The sequence below is a fragment of the Akebia trifoliata genome, chromosome 1, assembly GCF_017979445.1.
Source record: "Akebia trifoliata isolate Shusen 1 chromosome 1, ASM1797944v1, whole genome shotgun sequence".
Taxonomy (NCBI): domain Eukaryota; kingdom Viridiplantae; phylum Streptophyta; class Magnoliopsida; order Ranunculales; family Lardizabalaceae; genus Akebia; species Akebia trifoliata.
The window spans coordinates 31,942,954-31,961,845 of record NC_141375.1 but is presented as its reverse complement, the minus strand read 5'-3'; the positions used below and the strand labels follow the sequence as shown (position 1 = coordinate 31,961,845).

General features: G+C 36.2%; 1 protein-coding gene and 1 pseudogene across 2 annotated transcripts; one reads left to right on the top strand and one right to left on the bottom strand.

Annotated features, from left to right (window-relative positions):
* The first annotated feature begins 384 nt into the window (after nt 1-384).
* Nucleotides 385-11,910, top strand: DDI1 (ubiquitin family protein). Its single transcript, XM_086452552.1, has 16 exons — nt 385-645; nt 822-854; nt 962-1,086; nt 4,535-4,643; nt 4,947-5,063; nt 5,456-5,521; nt 6,285-6,347; nt 6,442-6,486; nt 7,097-7,158; nt 8,906-8,999; nt 9,606-9,698; nt 9,776-9,845; nt 10,008-10,075; nt 10,353-10,407; nt 10,969-10,994; nt 11,623-11,910. The coding sequence occupies exons 1-16, from the start codon at nt 580-582 to the stop codon at nt 11,749-11,751; spliced, it is 1,221 nt and encodes a 406-aa protein (XP_086308678.1). The 5' UTR covers nt 385-579; the 3' UTR covers nt 11,752-11,910.
* A 351-nt stretch (nt 11,911-12,261) lies between these two features.
* On the bottom strand, nt 12,262-18,715 carry LOC147411797 (subtilisin-like protease SBT5.3; annotated as a pseudogene). Its single transcript, XR_015181162.1, has 10 exons — nt 18,585-18,715; nt 18,400-18,491; nt 17,486-17,650; nt 16,404-16,506; nt 15,793-16,331; nt 14,927-15,021; nt 14,214-14,458; nt 13,983-14,097; nt 13,582-13,795; nt 12,262-12,941 (listed from the first exon to the last, which is right to left on the bottom strand). The product of XR_015181162.1 is annotated as a subtilisin-like protease SBT5.3 (transcript).
* Nucleotides 18,716-18,892: the final 177 nt, after the last annotated feature.

Sequence of the window (18,892 nt, the reverse complement as noted above, 5' to 3'; positions counted from 1 at the left end):
GTTCGTTATAAATCATGGGCTTGAGCTTGGTATTGGGCTTGAAGAGAGGCCATTTAGATGGGAAAATTGGGCCAAGCCTCGCCTTGGATTGGACTTGGGCTAAATCTCGAATTTCAAACTTACCACGTGGAGAACAAGAAGCTGGTCCAACACACCACCTAAACTGACGTGCCACACTCTTAGACATGAGTTTTAGCCCACCCTTTACTGGGCACACAAACGAATGCAACCAATCAGATTAGTTTGTGTGGTGTGGATTTCTTCATCAGTGGGCCATAAAGAATTGTCCACGTGGCACTAAGTGCGGTGAAGGTACATATAGGGCCACGATGGATGTGGTCCGTCCTCTTGTTCTATTGTAATTGTACCTAGTCGAGAGATCATCTAATAAGGAGAGCTACTGAATGTGAAAAGTAACTCTCTTAAGTTTTAATCGACCTTTCTTTTGACAAGTATATATAAAATCGAAGAGAACTTGCTGGGTAAGTAAGACTTACGAGTTAAAGACTTAAGAGGGAAGATTTCTCTGCAAAAGCTTCTTGAATCTGTTCTCACTTCTCACGAATCCGATCTAAGAAGATGAAGCTCACTGTGATGACCACTGACGAACAGTTCATCACGTTAGACATCGATCCAGACGAATCTGTAATTCTCAAATCCTTCTGGAACCCTAATTCCTTGTGTTTCATCGATTTTGTCTGATCAGTTTCTCTTTCCACTGCTCTATTATACATTTTTTTTAAAATATATTTAAGATTCACTTTCATCTAGATCTAGCTTCGATTCTGTTCATAATTTTGATGTAATTGTGTGTTTTACAGGTTGAAAACGTGAAGGCTCTGCTCGAAGTGGAGGTGAGATGGCCTAGTTTCAATTTTCGAATTTTTTCCCACAATCTTCTTTGTTTTTTTTTTTTTAATTAAAAAAAAACTCTTATTGAGTTTGATTTTCGTCTGTGCAGACTAGAGTTCCACTTCAACAGCAACAGTTGCTTTTCAATGGGAATGAGATAAAGAATGCTAATCGATTGAGCATTCTCGGCATCAGAGATGGAGATTTAGTAATGATGGTCTCAAATGTTTCTAGGTATCACTTACACAATTATGTTGCTTTTTGATTAATGCAAAGATACCGAATTGCATTGGCGATATTTCATGTGGTATCATCAATAGTCACTTAATTTGATAAAAAAGTTGAAATTTTGATGAGAGTTGGAATTTGATTCATGTGTGCTAAATTGCAGTGTAGTTTTGATTAGAATAGCTTTCAATCTTCTAATATGTTAATTGTGACCTAATTAACATATTAGTTAACAATGACCTCTTGTCGAGAAAACAGCTCGCTCACTGTCGAAATTTTCTCTAGACAAATGATCCAAGTTAAGAAAACCACCTTGGAGAGGATACTGAAAACTCGCTTGTCAGGTCCAGAAGTATGGGAAAATTTTGAAGGGTGTGGATAAGTTTGAAAAGGAGATTAGATACAAAGTTGGGATGGGGGATAAGGTGAGATTTTGGGAGAATGTTTGGTGTGGAACTTCAGCTCTGTCTACACAATATCCATCCTTGAACGCTTGCTCTTTGAAAAAGAATAACTCAGTAAGGCAGTGTCTGAATCGGGTTGAGAACACGGACTCTTGGGATCTGGGATTTAGGAGGAATTTCAATGATTGGGAATTGACGGAGGTTGCATCTCTTCTAGATCTTCTTGATTTGGTCCAATTCAGAGAGAACAACAGGACAGAAGGGAATGGGTCAAGGCTAAGAATTGTCTGCTTCCGGTGGGTGAGATTTCTTTCTCTTCATCTATCATTTGGTCCTCTCTTGTTCCTTCGAAGGTGTCGTTCTTTCTTTGGCTTGCCTTTTTGGGTAGAATTCTTACCTTGGATAACTTGATCTATCGGGGGTGGATTACTCCAAATTTTTGTTTTCTTTGTTCTAGGGATGGGGAGTCTGTCAACCACATTCTTATTCATTGCCCTTTCTCCCGTGCCATTTGGGTATTATTCTTATCTCACTTCAGGTGGATTGGGTCCTTCCTTTATCTTTTTGTGCGCTTCTAGAGGGTTGGAGCTTCAACATCTTCCTTGCTAGAAGGAGGCATCTTTGGGCTATCCTCCCTTTCGCTATTGCTTGAGGTCTCTGGAGAGAGCGCAACAATAGGGTATTCCATAGCAAGGAGAACTCGTCTCACGCAGTGATGTTGGAGATTTTGGGTCTTCTGTTTCTTTGGTCAAAGTTGAGTAAAGTCTTTGAGGGATTGTCGTTTCAAGACATTGTATTTAATTGGGATACCGTTTGTGACGTGTAGGTCCCCGCTGGGTGTGTTTTTTCTTTTTATTTGCGGTTTTTGTTTCTTGTTATTTTTCTCTCTTGTTGTTAGGGAGCTATCTCAGCCTCCCCTTCTTCTTCTCTTTTCATTAATATAATTTATATTTATCAAAAAAAAAAAAATTTCATCTCCCAATCATTCAAGTTTCTTGTAAAACCCAAATTCCAGTACAATCCCTCTTTGTTCCTCTCCCTACAATCCCTAATAAGGCAAGCCCGCTTTTTATTTGACAATGAGAACATTGATGGAAGCAGATCTTCAACTTATAAATTATCATTGCTACTCCATACATCTTCCCATAACAGAGCTCTATCACCCCTACCAATTTTGAACTGAACCCCTTTTTAAAATTCACTTCTAACATTTCGGATGCCTCTTCAAATGTTGAGATCATTTGATTATCGCACATCTACACTGTCCGACCTTCTTAACTTGCACTCATACTTACTCACCAGTTGCAGTCTTTTTCTGGCCGAATTTCCATAACAAAGTTTTGTTCATATCTTGAATATTTCTCACTTTCAACCTCTCCCCACTTTTTTGGATAACAAAATTTCTTCACATGCACCCTTCAAAAGAAAATTCTTTATTAGACTCTCCAACCTATGCGTCAAAGATAGTGAGATAAAAAACATTTAACATTCTTATTTGGAAAGTTGTTTAGTGTGCTATTGATTAATGTGACTCTCCCCCTTTTGAATATAAGAGAACTTTTCAAAATTGACAACCTCTTGGCAAATCTTTTTACCACCATGTTCTGGATGGTTTTGGAGATAGAATTGGCCTCTAATGGGAAACATAGGTAGACACATGGGAAACTCCATTAACCCATACCAAATTGGTTGTCCTCTAGCATCTACAACATCCCCTTCACCATAAATCTGGTTCTTTGGGATAGATTAATTCGTGAACCAGAAATTATCGCTAGGTGATGCTTCCCATTCGTCTCCTGATTTGGGATCTCACTCCTGCTTTCACTTGCTAATAGAATTCAGCTAGAACACGTGTGCAACAATCACTTCACTGGTTTTGTACCTGATTTCCTTTCCACATCTGTTCCCGCTTCATGCAACTAAGATCTAGGACTTAAAGAAGTGTTGGGAATGATCATATCACCTTATCGTGGTGGCTTCGTGAAGGGATGACATATGGGATGAGCTGTTCATAATAAATATTATGACCATGTCAACTATGACTCTCTAGACTAAATGTTGGCTAGAACGGGGTTTGGGTTCAGATGAAGGAAGTGGATCTGAATTTGCATTTCGTCAATGTCTTTCTATATTAGTGGTAGTACTTATTCTACCGGGTTCTTTAGAGGCTCAAAAGGTCTGAGATTAGATGATCCTCAGATTTGTTCCTTTTTAGTACTGTTGTTGGAGCATTGGGCATGTCATTTCTAAGATGAAGGAAGAGGGTATGATAAAAGGTTTTAGATTGGGTGTAGATCACATTCTTTTCCTCTTTTAATAAGTTTACTGGGTTAATACCAATAGAAAAAGGTTACAAGGAGGTTTAGGAGGCCTACCGAGAGAGACTAGAAGAGAAAGAAAAGGAGAAAAAAAATCCAAGGACAACATACCAGTGACTACATGTCATCCTTTCAAACGATCTCCACCTAAAACTGAAATCCTAGAAAAAGAGCCCCCTGAAATCATTTTAAATTTACACCAGAAGAAATTGAAAATTGAAAATGCTAATATGAGCTCAAGTATGCTGTGTGGACACCCAAATGCATTTTCCCCCAAATTAAGTATGGGCATCAGAATTATTGGTGTTCCAAGGAAATCTAGATCTATGAGTCAACCCAATCTTTAATGGTTATTTTTCATGAAAGTGGTATATCAGCACATCTTCTGTTGCTATCGACCTCTCATCCAACAGTTTTGTTTTAGGTAGCTGGCTAATCATGCTATATTTGAGGCTTATAGATTAGAGGTAGCTTTTTCCTTATTTTGTCAGATGTTGTTTTCCAGGGTCCTCTGCCGTGTACTTTATTGTTTATTCTTTTCATTATAATTTATGCATGACTGGCTCTTAAGTTTTTTAGTTGAATCCTCATACCTTTACCTTCTATCTTTTATTCTTATTTTCCATTAATAAACCATGCTGTCGCGTTTCTCACTGGGTTTATTTTGCTCTATCTTGAAATGGTGCCTATGACATGTCTTCTGAGGACTTTTTTCAACCCAAATTATTTCAGTGCGTCTACCAATGATCTGAGCTTCAACCCAGATGGTTCTGCCGTGAATCCTGGAGCCTTCCAGCAGCATGTTCGGGGTGATTCTAATATGATGACACAACTCCTTCAGGTAATCTTGGTCATCATGTTCTCCAGTCTTTTCTGTTTGATGATCAAGAAGGTTTACTAGGACTGTTTCAAATTCGAGTCAAATAGATTTTTATGTACAGATGCACTGAATTATTCTGCTTCACAAATTCACTGTGCTGATAGCACCCCCCCTCCCCCTAAAAAAAATGTTAGCATTCTTACTACTGGATTTTTTATTTTTTCCATATCAAGTTTGTGGGTGGGTTTCTTTTATTTTTTAACCTTCTTTTGTTCTAAATTTTTAGTTCTTTTGCATAATCATTTATGTTCATTCAACTTACAGAATGATCCTGAGTTTGCACAAGTTATTCTTGGGAATGATCTCAATAGATTGCAGAGCCTCTTGAAAGAACGTCATCAACAAAGATCCGAATTAAGGCGTAAACAAGAAGAGGAACTTGTAAGGAACTTATTTCAGCCCATCACTTGTTCTCAGAGTCTGGCCTTTCGGCAATGATATCATTTCCTATGTTTCAACTGCATTGATTGTTGCTTTCTTTATTGATGATATTTTTATTTGTTTATGAATTTTAACATGCTTGTAATGTTGTGTGTCTCCTGAGATTATTTCTCAGAAGCATATGTAGATATATGATAAGCCAAGGTTTGAGGTTCTGATGAAGTCTTGTTTTGTTTAGTTATAGCTGACTGCATTGTCCTTTCTTGTGACTAAATCTATTTATTATGTGAATTTTCTCTCAGTCTTAGCATTTCCAAAGTATTTTAGATTTTTAGCATCTTAATTTAACTTAACTGCTGACTCACCAACATTCTTTGTATTGTTATACCCAGGCACTGTTGTATGCAGATCCTTTTGATGTTGAATCACAAAAGAAAATTGAAGCTTCCATTCGCCAGGTTGGTTCCCTTTTTTAATGCATTTTCCTTATTTTTTTTGTATAAATGAAAAATAATTTATAGAAAGTGAGTAAAAAAGGCAAGGACCGGGAAAGAGACTATGCTACATATAGGGATCTTTTTTGGCTGTATTATGCACATGTCTATATTCCCCGAGGTCTCTCTGTTCGACTTCACATAGAAATCTTTAATTAAAGCCGTTTTGAGGTTTAGATTTTTCAATCAATTAGATTGCTGTCCCATCTTTGATTTATAGACCTATAATTGTCCTCAGTGACCCTCCTCCATAAACTATCAATGTCCTCATGGAACCTCCAGAGTACAGCCCAAAAGAAGTCAAAATTTCACCAAATATTTTCGCTCTTCTAGCCTTCCTACTAGGTGAGTTATTCAATGTTGATATCGATGTCTATTTTGGTCGGCTTGTAAATAGGAATATTTTGTAGTTATATTTCAATGAATATGGAAATTCATGGAAATGATTGAAACGTTGAAATATTGAGAATTTTTTTATTGAAGTTATGGAAAATGAAAAATTGATATTAAAGCCCACTCACTAGTCATCAAAATATAACAAACAACCATATGGAGTGTGGAACTGAAGGTCGATGAAGTTCCGCTACTATTTGGTGTAGGAACAACTATTTAGAAAAAGAAATTGTCTGTTAAATTTTGTTTCAAGCATTGTGGAATGTAAATATTTCAGTGTTTTTATGGAAATACGTCAAAATTTTAATACAACGATCATCACTATGGATTGCAGAAAGGAATTGATGAGAACTGGGCGGCTGCATTAGAATACAATCCTGAAGCTTTTGCAAGGGTGGTACGTGCCATCTCCTTTCCTTTATATGCACTTAGGTTTCTTATGTACATATATGTTTTTTTTAATTTTTAATTTTTTTAATGTTATTCTTCAGGTCATGTTGTATGTAGACATGGAAGTCAATGGTGTACCGTTAAAGGTAGTGACAAGCATCTCTTATCCTGTTGGCAATTTTTTTTTGAAAAATATGAAATTAATAAATAGAAAAGAGTGATGGTTAAGATGACCATCACAATGTAAAAGAACACAGAATTAGTCCTTTTGGTTACATCCTGTTGGCATTGTTAATCCCATCATTCTTGACCAAGCTTTAAATTTTTTACATGATAGGTTACATTAGAATTAGATTCCTCTTTATCTCATGGGCTTGATAAGGGTTTTTAGTTTTTTAAAATAGACTTCCTGGGCCAGATATACGAGGCTGACAGATTTCCTTATGTGTAATCATCTTCCCTATTCTTACAGATTGGTCACCCCTCTCTTCGTTGGCCAAAACACATTTAAATTGTTGAATCATGCTTGTCTCTTTTCCTTAGAAATTTGTAATCATTTCTCCGTGAAGCCCAATGAGGGAAGTAGATTTAAATTTTGGGGATCAAGAGTTGAAATAGACCTCTTATAACATTTGCTGTATCTTGCTTCTCACTTATGAATTCTGCTCCAATTGGTTAAAAAAGAAAGTGCTTTCATTGGACATCTTCTTTTCCTTTCTTTTTTGGGTAAGCATCAATTGTTCTCCTTTGTTCCAGGCATTTGTTGATAGTGGAGCGCAGTCAACAATAATATCTAAAAGCTGTGCTGAGCGTTGTGGGTAGGTTCTTTTGCGTTTCTAAGAATGGTTTTTTAATTTATATCAGCAGTTACACTTCCTTTTCCTTTGTCAGATGGTGTTTTTGAAATAAATTGGTAGAATGCATACACATACAGATACTAATACCCCATGATTGCCTCTTGCAGCACTTTCCTTTTCAACCATGTTTTGGGCTGAATTAACATAATATACGATGTTTGTATTTGTATACATGCCTGTGTAAAGGTTTATTTTTCGAGGATTATATATATATTGGATCAGCAGGCTTTTTTTTGGTTTAGATTTCCTTTCTTTGGCCTACGAGGATCTTCTCCTCTGCGCTGTTTTCTTTTTGGGGATTCTTCCCTTTTTTCTTGTCTTCACTTTTACCTATCAAAAGTAACAAACAAGTCTGCCTTTACCTGAACCTCTTATTGCTTCAATTAGATTTTTAGACTATTTTCATATATAATATATGTCTCTCTAGAAACTAAAATACCATGTCACTTGCCCCAATAGCTGCATGGAATATTTGCCTGGTACAAAAATGTTCCAAGAGTTAGTGCACCTCGCCGGGTTTTCACTTCTAAAGACTGTGCCTTGTTGCTTACACTTCACATGCCTTGAAATCATATCTTCACCATTCTAATAAGCTTTGAGATAATGTGAAATTTCTGGATACATTGATGTCCAGTGATAATGGTTACATAGATTTGGTTAACATAACCGCATAACTACCCTAACTACATCACCAATACAATTCAGTGTATCTCGACTCACTTTAATAAGCTACTAGATAACTACTACTCTAACAATAGAAAGCTTTTACATTGTGATCTTTCTGTTGATTCATTGAAAATTTTGTGAGTAATGAATGTTCTTTTGATATCCGATCAAAAAAAAAAAAAAATCTTCTTTTGATAAATTAGTTGATTTTTTGATACATGTTTATCAGCATCATGGCTACTTTGTGGCTATAGAAATATCAGAGAAACATAAGTTCATGCATTAATGCAACTCTATCTTACATATGCTGTTGTTTTATTTGTATATCATCGCCATAAGCATATACACATTACCCTAATTATTGAGGTTGGCAACATGAATCTGATTTCACCATTTAATTCTATCATGGACCATATATGTTGTCATGGCATGTTCCTTCATATATTTTCTTACTACTTCCATCCATGTCATTTTCAGTCTTCCTCTTTGCCATTTAGAGTCCGTAATTTTTTCCAAAGCGCTTTCTTCTCACTGGTCTTGTTTGTTTTTTATCATCATCATATTATCTTTTCTTTTCATATCTGAATTGACAATTATGTAACAAGGACACTGGCATGGGTGGATGTCTGACTCTAATATGAAGTGTTAGATACACAAACCACCTAAACTTAGAACATCAACATGTTCATACAGTTCACTTGATATACTGAGAACTACATTTTCTAAAATAATTTATCTTATATTTAGACAACATAGGAAGAATGTAGATATGGTTATGCTGAACTTGAATAAAAATTAATAAACAATAGATAATTATTAGCTGCAAGCAAAATGTTCAAATAGATTAATGTTTGTTTGGAAAAGTGTGTCTGCATGCAATGTGTCTGACATGTGAGTACGGCTCTATTTCTGATACTGTAAATGGAATTTTATTGTATCGTAGTGTGGAAATGATTAAGATCTTCTTTTAGCACTTAGCTGTATACAGAATTGGAAGGCGCACTTATGATTCTCTTTCTGTTGATGTTGGCTGTCGTTTCAGATTATTGAGACTCCTGGATGAGCGTTACAAGGGCATTGCTCATGGAGTTGGTCAATCAGAAATATTGGGCCGAATACATGTAGCACCAATAAAGGTAATCTGTTTACTGGCCATCAAGTCAAAGCGTTCGAATTGCTTTCTATTGTCCTACTCCAAAAGAAGGCTGGTGTTCCTTCACATACTGTATTACTCGCTATACACAATTCTAGTTGTTTGAGAGTGTTACCTCTTATATTTATTAAGTTATTGGGTTGTTTTATGGTGTAGTTTTCATTTGTTTCTTTCCATATTTTATTTTATAATTTTCTGAATTAAAATGTTATATTATAATACATGTGGGCATGAGGCTTCTCAAAGGCGCTGTGTCAGGCACCTGTGTTGGACACTGAACTGCCACATGAACCTGTGATATTCTTACATAGATATCATATTAACTAACCATTTTAGTATTTTTTTTTTTTTCCAATTTTCCACTAATTAGGTACTGTATGAGTACTATCAGGAGCAATAATTTTTTTTGGTCCAATGGCATCTATTTGATGTTGTTTCTTGGTTAATTTCTTTTCATCCATCAGATGCTAACTCATATACGCAAAACCTTGTCTGGAGCTATACTGCTTAACACTTTAACTCTTATGTGGGATTTTCTCACCTTGTGAATGATTAGGGATGCATTTTACAATTTGTTTGTTTGTGGCAGATTGGGAATGTATTTTACCATTGCTCCTTCATGGTACTGGATGCTCCCAATATGGAATTCCTTTTTGGGCTTGATATGCTCCGTAAGCATCAGGTAACAAGCTTATTAGGTCTAATGTCTGCTTGTTTGCGACGCCTGGTAATGATTTCTAACTAAACAACTGTGCACAGTGTATAATAGATTTGAAGGAGAATGTCCTAAGAGTTGGTGGAGGAGAGGTTTCAGTACCATTTTTGCAAGGTTGATCTTGTGTTCAGTCATATTTATTTAAAATTTATCAGACTTTACAGTTACCGCCTTGTAATGCTGGACTTTCCTCTATTTTTATATGTGATTCTCTCAGTAATGTTTGTGATTTTTTTTTTGGGAGAAATGTGCTGAAAATCTGCATAATTTTTACAGAGAAGGACATTCCTTCCCATTTTCTTGATGAAGATAGGTTTTCCAAGAAAGATTCTGGATTGGTTCCTGTAAGTAAAGTCTGAACATTATGCTCTTGCTAAAAGCACAAAAACTGTTTTAATTTCATTTCTACATGATGTATAAGACCAATATGTGTTAGTGTAGATATATCGTTTTCTTAGCCCTGTTGTACCTTATGCTCTATAAAAATTATGCTTTATGTATGCTAACAATCTAAATTCTCACTCAATTTTTTTATCCCGTCAATATTTGGTCTCTTATTTTCCCCCATAATTCCCTATGTGCACTCTGTAATTTTAGCTTTTATCACTTGTGATTCTCCAGGGAAAATCAGGAACGAAAGAAAATGTTAATGTGCCCGCAGGAGGCCAGTCTTCTGGTTAGCTTTGGAAACTGCTCATAGCAATTATATTTTCCACTTCTTGAATTTATAATTAAAATCTCTTCTTTAATCTGGGGAAGGCCTACATGGTTCAAAATATCGGAATTTATCGACCGGTACATATCGGTCTTGACCGAGATGATACGAAACACTGACCACGAAGCATTGAGTGTTTCAACAAATGTATCAGTCGATACGGTATCAGTTTTTTCACTGACTGAAACATTCCTTCGATATGACATTTAAAACCTTGGGCCTACTTGCCCTTCCTCTTGTCTTTAATTGATTCAGACAGATAGACAATTCAATATATCTGAGGCTGAATTTGATTGCGTGACTGCCACAGTATCAAATAGTTCTAGGGTCTCCATTTTTTTATTCTTACAAAACCTTGGTGTTTAAAACAATGCTGGCATAAGCAATACAATTCTCGATTGCATGTGTCCACTAATTTTCAACACCAAGGATTCTCAGATCCATGATGTTGGGAACTAAGCTCATGTGATGATATGACTCCTGGTTTTGCAAATGACATTACTGAAGTTCTCTTTCTTACAGGAACTGCTCGTGATAACTCGACACAGGTAAAATGTTTCTGTTGATTGCTGTTTCATCTCTATTATTGACCTTGCAGAAATCCCAAGCATTAATATGCATTTATTTTCTTTGGTTTTGTTAGGATCGATATTTTACTTTAAGGTTTTTATTAAGTTGGATTAATTCTTTAACATATGTTCATTGGATCTTTTTTTTTTTTTTTTTTGATGGGTAAGCTGGACTTGAACCCACAACCTCAAAGTTGTTTTGCAATGTGTCAAACCAACTGAGCTATGGGTCTAAATCCCGTATGTTCATTGGATCTGCGTTGCATAAATATTGGTATCAAGTGGTTATGAAGTGTCAATTTTGCAGATCCAGAAAAAATTAGAACTTGTGAACTCCACACTACATTTAATAATGGACAATAGAACATATTTAAATACCATATTTGCTACAAAGAAATTTCAATTGGAAGGGGTAGAAATCATAATGCGCAACAATACTTATAAGTATCTTTGCCCGAACAAATGAATGAAGAAATTTGAAAGTGTTGCACAGATTGGAGTGTTGAAATTTGAGAAATGTCTGGCATAAGTAGGTCACCACCCATTGAACAATTGTTGAAACATAGCATTGGATCAAATCCTTAATGAGGATGATTGTTGAATGCAGGGACCTGATTTTGAAGCTAAGGTTGTCAAGCTTGTTGAGCTTGGGTTTGGAAGAGATGCCGTGATACAAGCTCTCAAGCTTTTCAACGGTAATGAAGAACAGGCAGCCGGATATCTTTTTGGGGGTTAAATGTCATTCCCGTGTATTTTATTGATTTTTGCCTAACATTATTTTTACAAATTTAACAATTCTCCGAACAAGAAAAGAAATGTTTTCCTTGTCAACATTCAGAGACGAGATTTGCAATTAAAATTAAAATTTAGGAATGCTAATTTTTTTTAGTGGTAAGACTTGTTTGCCAATGTTGTTTATCAGAGATTAATTAGTGGTGCTACATTGCACCAAACTAACATAATAAGCGTGGGACATCAAATTTTAGGGTATTTTTATTGAATTGGTATTGGAGTAAGGTTTGTTCCATCATTATGCACAAGTCCCTACTTCATGTACCTACTACTGTATTGAAGTTGACACCATAATACCTCAAGGAAACCAATGGGAGAACCCTTGACTACACCACTTTACTTTTCCTGGTAGCCTGTTAGGATAATCGCCCCATATAAGTTCAACTAAAAGGAGATTGATTGATAGACTGAGTTGGACCCAATTATTTGTAGAAAACAATAGATCTTTGGTGCATACATTTTAGTTTTTTAATAAAATAAATTACCCTGAATTTAAAACCTACATTAACTACCAACTAAATTCCAAACTTGTATTCAGGCATCACCAAACCACTTGTGCCAACTTTTAATCATCGGCATTTGCTGCTGCCTTCACCACAATGGGACTCCTCACATGGTGCTCACCATCTGACCATATGAGCCCCCCAAACACGTACTCACTTCCCACACTAGAGGCTCTTCTCTTACTCTTGGCCTCTAGGGTCACCTTGAATTTCTTCTTTTCACCGATGGTCTCGAATTTCAGTGTCTTGGGTTTGACGGTCACTGAAATTCCACTAAGGCCATGCATGCGAACACTATATGTACCAGGTGTTCCCACATTCTTAAGCATTCTAGTCACTGTGATCTTGCGTCTGAACTTGGGGATCGATATTGACGGGTAATTGAAATCAACGAGTCTAATTGAATCACGATTGCAGGTGTAGGGCTCGTCGTCTATGAATTCCTTCATTTGGGTTGTGTTGTAGCCAAGGCTGCACAGGAAGTTCAAGTAATCCGTGATCGTTAAGTCGTAGACCAAGCCTGGATCCATGGCACTGTTTGGTCGAACATGGCCCGCACCGTAGTTGAATGGTGTAGCCTTGAAAAGGGTAAAATTAACTATGGGCTCTCTGATATTGTCACGAGTACTCGCTGAAAAGGTATCATGAAAGGAAGGAGAGTTAGTACTACAGTATACACTATACACCAATGTTTTTAAAACCAAACAAGTGATTGAACTGAAGATTTATCAAATCGATTGGACCCTGTTGGACTATCAGTTCCTTCTGATTTTTGAACACTAATATGTAGCCACAATTAAAAACATGGATTGAACTCAATAATAAATCATCATAATTGTAAAATCTTACCCCAAAATTCTTTGGGAAGGCTGATTAAACCTTGTTTCTCCATTTAATTTTATATGAAGTCGAGTCTTATATAATTTTATGATGAGGGATGGAATATGTACTATATATATATATATATATATATATATATATTTATTGTTAGGGTATCTATTCAAAATTTAATTTTGTGACTAAGCATTTACTAATCCAACTTATTATAAGAAAAATTATAATTATTTAAACCTAATATATAAAAGGAATGATATTGAACTGTTTTATTCGTCCGAGACAAGACTAGAGAATAGTTTTTAAAACCATATTATTGATAAATCATATATTGAGATCCATTCAAGGGTATTTTTAATAATTAGGAAATTATTTAATGTGAATTTCGGTCAATAATATGCATCCTTCTTTCAGACTCAAAGGTGGGGATTTCTCACCTGTGGTCATGATTGCTGATTTAATTGCTGCGGAACTCCAGTTGGGGTGTAGTGTTTTCAGAAGCCCTGCAATTCCTGAAATATGGGGGCATGACATCGATGTGCCGGATTTGAAGTAGAATGGGACCCGACGCATATCGAATGGGAGCCTTGAAGGACCTACTGCTTGGGTATAGGCAGCTAGAACATTTACCCCCGGTGCCGTGATATCAGGCTGAACAACACATAACACCAATCAATTAATTAATGGCATCACATTTGATGCTGGACAAGTTGAAGAGGAATTCATGGAACGATTGGATCGCCAAAGGTCCAAGCGAAAGGCGCCCACGGGCTTGATTAGCAACGGAGTCAAAATCATCCGTGGGTCCACGAGATTTACTGAAAATTGATTAACCAACCTTGAGAATCTCTGGTGTGATTGTATTGGGCCCTTGAGACGAGAAATCAATCATGTATGGCGCTGGTTGTGTATTTAGTTCTGTAGTTCCCCCAGTTATGTAAGCCACAGGTGACCTATATATAAAGAAACACAAATTAATTTCACATCAACTACCTTAGAAATGGATCAACTTTTACTTGGTTGGTAGAATTGATGGGGAATAAGTATAGGAGAAGCGCTTATTATATACTTGGTAGACTTGATGTAGGCTACAATGGCAAGACCATCAGCTGCAGAAACATGTGAAGTGGGAAGAAGGTGAGATTCACCAGAGTTACTCGAGTACTGTCAGGTTGGTCAATGAGGATCATCCCAATGCCACCGGCCTCAGCGACCACCAACCCCTTCTCTAATCTCTCATTCACTCCGCGAAGGCAACTTACTATCTTACCCTTCACTTTAGCTGGATCAAGGGATCCAACAAAGCAGAGACTCCTGCACAAATAATTAAGGAAGTTGAGTTTACTAAATCAGTACTAATTAAATTATAGGGGGGAAGTGACCGTACCCCTGTGCAATTACCAATAATAATGTTGTTCTTATAAGTATTTTGATGCTTTCAAAGTGTGGAGAAATAGAAAGAAAATTAAATTAAAAATAAAAAAATAAAAATTGATATGTGTGATTTCCATAGACTAAAGATTTCCCTAAGAATTTACAGAAAAATTTCAACAATAGAAGCTCGAATTCTAAGACTGTAAGTAATATGATGAAGTGCCTGAAATTTCAAAAAACAATATATTATGTAAATATTTGTTATTAATTAGATTATAATCATAGTATTTGGAACCATATGTTATTTCAAGAGAAAGAGAAAATATTCAAATCTTATTCATTGAATGACTACTCATCTGTTATATTTTTCATTCATAATATAGTGTGAGTTAGTTAATATATTCTTACGCATTATGGCGCGATGCATTTGCAGCTTTAGCATCTATTGAACGAATCATTGGGTAGAACTTCTCTGGCATAAGTCTAGTCGAAAAGCTCGAACCCTAATAGGAAAGAAAATAAACAATATCAAAATTATGTACTGTTAAATATTTGAATCTAAATTGGCTTGCATTAAGATTTTATTCCAAATCCCCAAATGTGTATTGTCTGCTAAAATTTATTTATTTATTGGGGAGTATTTTTGTATCTACCACTTATATACTTCTATGCATTAGTGATATTCTCATTTATCAAAATCCAGTAATATGACACGGGTTTGGAACTTGACTCTGCATTATGTGTGCATTAGCAACACCATGCATGTAAATTCGCCTATCATTTTGGTGGTCCAGCATTAGAGAGGTCCATGTCCATTCATGGAAAGAGTGATACACTTGCTACCCTCACTAACAAAGAAGAGATCAAGAGACAACTCTTAGATTGTAGGTGATGAATTCTTTCTGACCCTATGAGCAAGGGCGAAGCCAGGGTTTTATCTAGGTGGAGGGGCAACTAAGATACAAATTTTAAAAATTCTTGTTGTGACATTGTAATTATTGGATTGAAGCTGGCACGATTTTAAAATGTGTTGTACTATATAGGATTTGGTTTATCTTTATAAGTCAAATTCTTAACGTTCTGCTGTTCGATATAGGATTAATCACTCTTTCTTGTCATTTCATCCCGCAACGTGATGGTTTCACTTAGATCCCTCGATCTCCGCAACCCTTTCTACGTCCAGCCACCGATCACTTGAATGGACATATATAGCCGAGTGATTGGAGTGATAGCTAATTTTAAATAGTTTAGGAAGAAGAAGACGAAAAGGGGACCTTGTATTGCTTGTTATTGCCGAGTGTAACATATGACGGGAGCTCCCTATCCATGGTGCTGGCTGCAACTGTTATAATCCAAGGTGCCAAATTAGAAATTGTCCCTGCCCTCGGACCCGAATTTCCACCCGAGCAAACTACAACCATCCCTTTCTTAACGGCATGAAACGATCCAATCGCAATTCCATCCAAGAAATAGTCTTTGGGGCGTCCCCCAACCGAAACAGACAGCACATCAACACCATCATGTATCGCTGCATCGAAGGCAGCGAGCATGTCCGCATCAAAACATGAGAAACGACTGCCCACAGGCCAGCAAACCTTGTATGAAGCTACTCGGGCATTAGGTGACCCTCCTTTGGCTGTTCCATTGGCCATACCCAACAAGTTTGCTCCCGGAACGAAACGTCCACCAGCTGTAGAGAGGGTGTGGCGTCCCATGGCCACTGAGGTCGTCACGTGCAGTATCGAAGGTAGAGTTGATTGGGCCCACAGCGGCCTCGTAGCCTTTGTGGAAGTACCTCGCCCCAATTAACTTCCTGCAAAGTTAGTTACAAACCGTTATTAACCGTTATTGTAGGTAGGTAATTTAGATTTTAGCGTGACAAGACCTGTTGCACCGCACTGAATCTTTGGTATCACAATATCCTTTCCATTTTGATGGAATGGGTCCCATTCCTTCATCATTGAAGCTCTCCGATTCGGGCCACACACCTGCAACTCATGAACTAAATAATTAACAAAAATTAATGTTAAATTCTCGACAATGGACTAGGTTTGGGTCAGGATCGATTCAGGACCAACCCAGTTTTAGGTATATTAATGGATTGGATCTCAATTCTCAACAACTCATTACTGAGTCAACTCTATATTAATTCAGTTTCCGAGTTGGCTCGATAAGCATAATGGTATCTAGTTGAGTAGTCGACTTTTAAAACTTTGGTCTCTGATACTCTATTCTATTAATAGCAATATGCAACTTGTCCTACTAAAAAATATTCTAACTTGGTTTCATAAAATATATGTAATTAATTGTGACCCATCTCACATTAGAAATGGCCAGTTAAGGCCTATTAGACTAATTAGTCAATGGATTAAACCCTTGGGCTTAAAATTAAGTGAAATTATAAAAATAATTTTATTAGAGATAATTAAAAATCCAAATTATTCATCCATCAAACTGACCTCAGTTTTAATTGTTTAAGGTTTGAAGTAGTTGTCAAGTGGTTGATGAGTCTCTCTCTTTCTCTCTATTTTTTTTTATTGTTGGATGTGCAAGGACTGATTTTTTTTTTTTTTTAATGCAACTTTTTTAAAATTCATCTTAGTTAAAATTCTAAGCAAGAGAGATGAGAAAAACAAAACAAACAAAAAATAAGACAAACTTCACAAAACACAAGGATTTACATGGCTCGACGGTGTGCTAACATCCAAGGATCAAATCAAGAAAATTACTATTTTCTCTTAAGTTTTATAGTCCTACAACTTTTTATTTATAAAACTTGGAATCGTCAAAACACGGCTATCTCCTTAAAATAGAAATCTTCAAAATATAAAATATAAAAAAAAAAAATTTAAGAAAATATTACACAATTATTCTTCTCGTAATCCTAAAAAAATTAGGTACTGCCAATAGAATACAAGACATTTATACAACAAAAGAGAGAGAGAGAGAGAGAGAGAGGAAATTCACCCGTGTCTAGGTTGCCAATGACAACATCTTCACCAAATCTTGCTTTTGGCCAAATTGATTCTGCTGTTAGTTCACCATTTCTCTCTAATCCAAGAAACTCCCATGACCGAGTTGTATGTAATTCGTTTTCCTCATTTAAGAATACCGATACAACTTCCGGATGCTCTACATTTAAATAGTAAGCAAAATTAAAACAAAACAAAAATTACAAAGAGAAGGAATACAATAATCACCATCTAACAAATTCTAGAATCCGATGTTGTAGATTCGTATTTTGGATTGTCAGAATCATATTAAATTGAGAATCCAGAACTCAGTTTGGTTATCCTGTTTTAGAATCAAAGCTCTACATTGATTTTGGTTATCAAAGCTCTACATTGTTTTAGAAAAGTTGGCACTTTTCCATTATATAGGTTCACTTGACTCTGCCCATTAGTAAAAAATAGGTGGTTCTATGTTTTTTCATTTAAGAATAATGATTTTCTGACTTCCCACGTGGCTGTGCATTGAAACATAGATTTTTCCTTGGGATATAGAACTACACATTTTCTGAGGATATGCAGTGTGTATCCCGAGGAAGAATTATGTCACATGGGGAGTATCCGATGTCGATAGAGTCAGAAAATGTTGATTTATACGTAGAGTAATGATTTTCAAACTCTCCTGATGTGGCATGGGCTAAAAACATAGATCTTCTTGTCTCGGGATACACACTACAAATATTTATAGAGATTTGCATGTGTATCTCGAGGCAAAAAATCTATGGTTTTAGAACATACCTAGTCAGTAGGGGAGTCCGGTTATCACTTTGAGTAATCATTGTTGGATACTCAATTTGCTACATTTTTTAGATTTATAAAGTTTCTAGAATTTATTTCTTTAATTTTTTAAAAGGGTAATAATGATTTTCCCACTTGAGATGTCTGCCGCTTCTTCCTCGTGTAAATTGGCAGCGAAACCATTGATGTGTCTTGTGTATGAGTAAAACATCGCCTCTTTTGCTTCTCTCTACTGCATTTGACAAGAAAAAAAAATATACTTGAGTTCTATTGAAATAAGAAGAAAAATTTAACTACAAACAGTAAGAAAATTTTCTCACCTGCCCAAGAAAGAACTCAAGAAAACGTGATGGAACTCTGTTATTCGATCAGAATCCACTGGAGAAGATCTCGGGCCATGTGAGTGTCCCCCAAAGTACACCACGTAAGACTGAACAAAAACAACACCCATTAATCAAAACATGCCCGACCCGAGTTGCACCCACCATGGTGCCATTTTTAGGGTATGGTCCAATCCAGCAATCCTGATGGGCTTAACAATAACAATCCCAAAGTTTTGGGTTAAGGGTATAGTACAATTAATTAATTAAATTTTTTTTTTTTTTCAAATGTGTTCATTAAATAATTT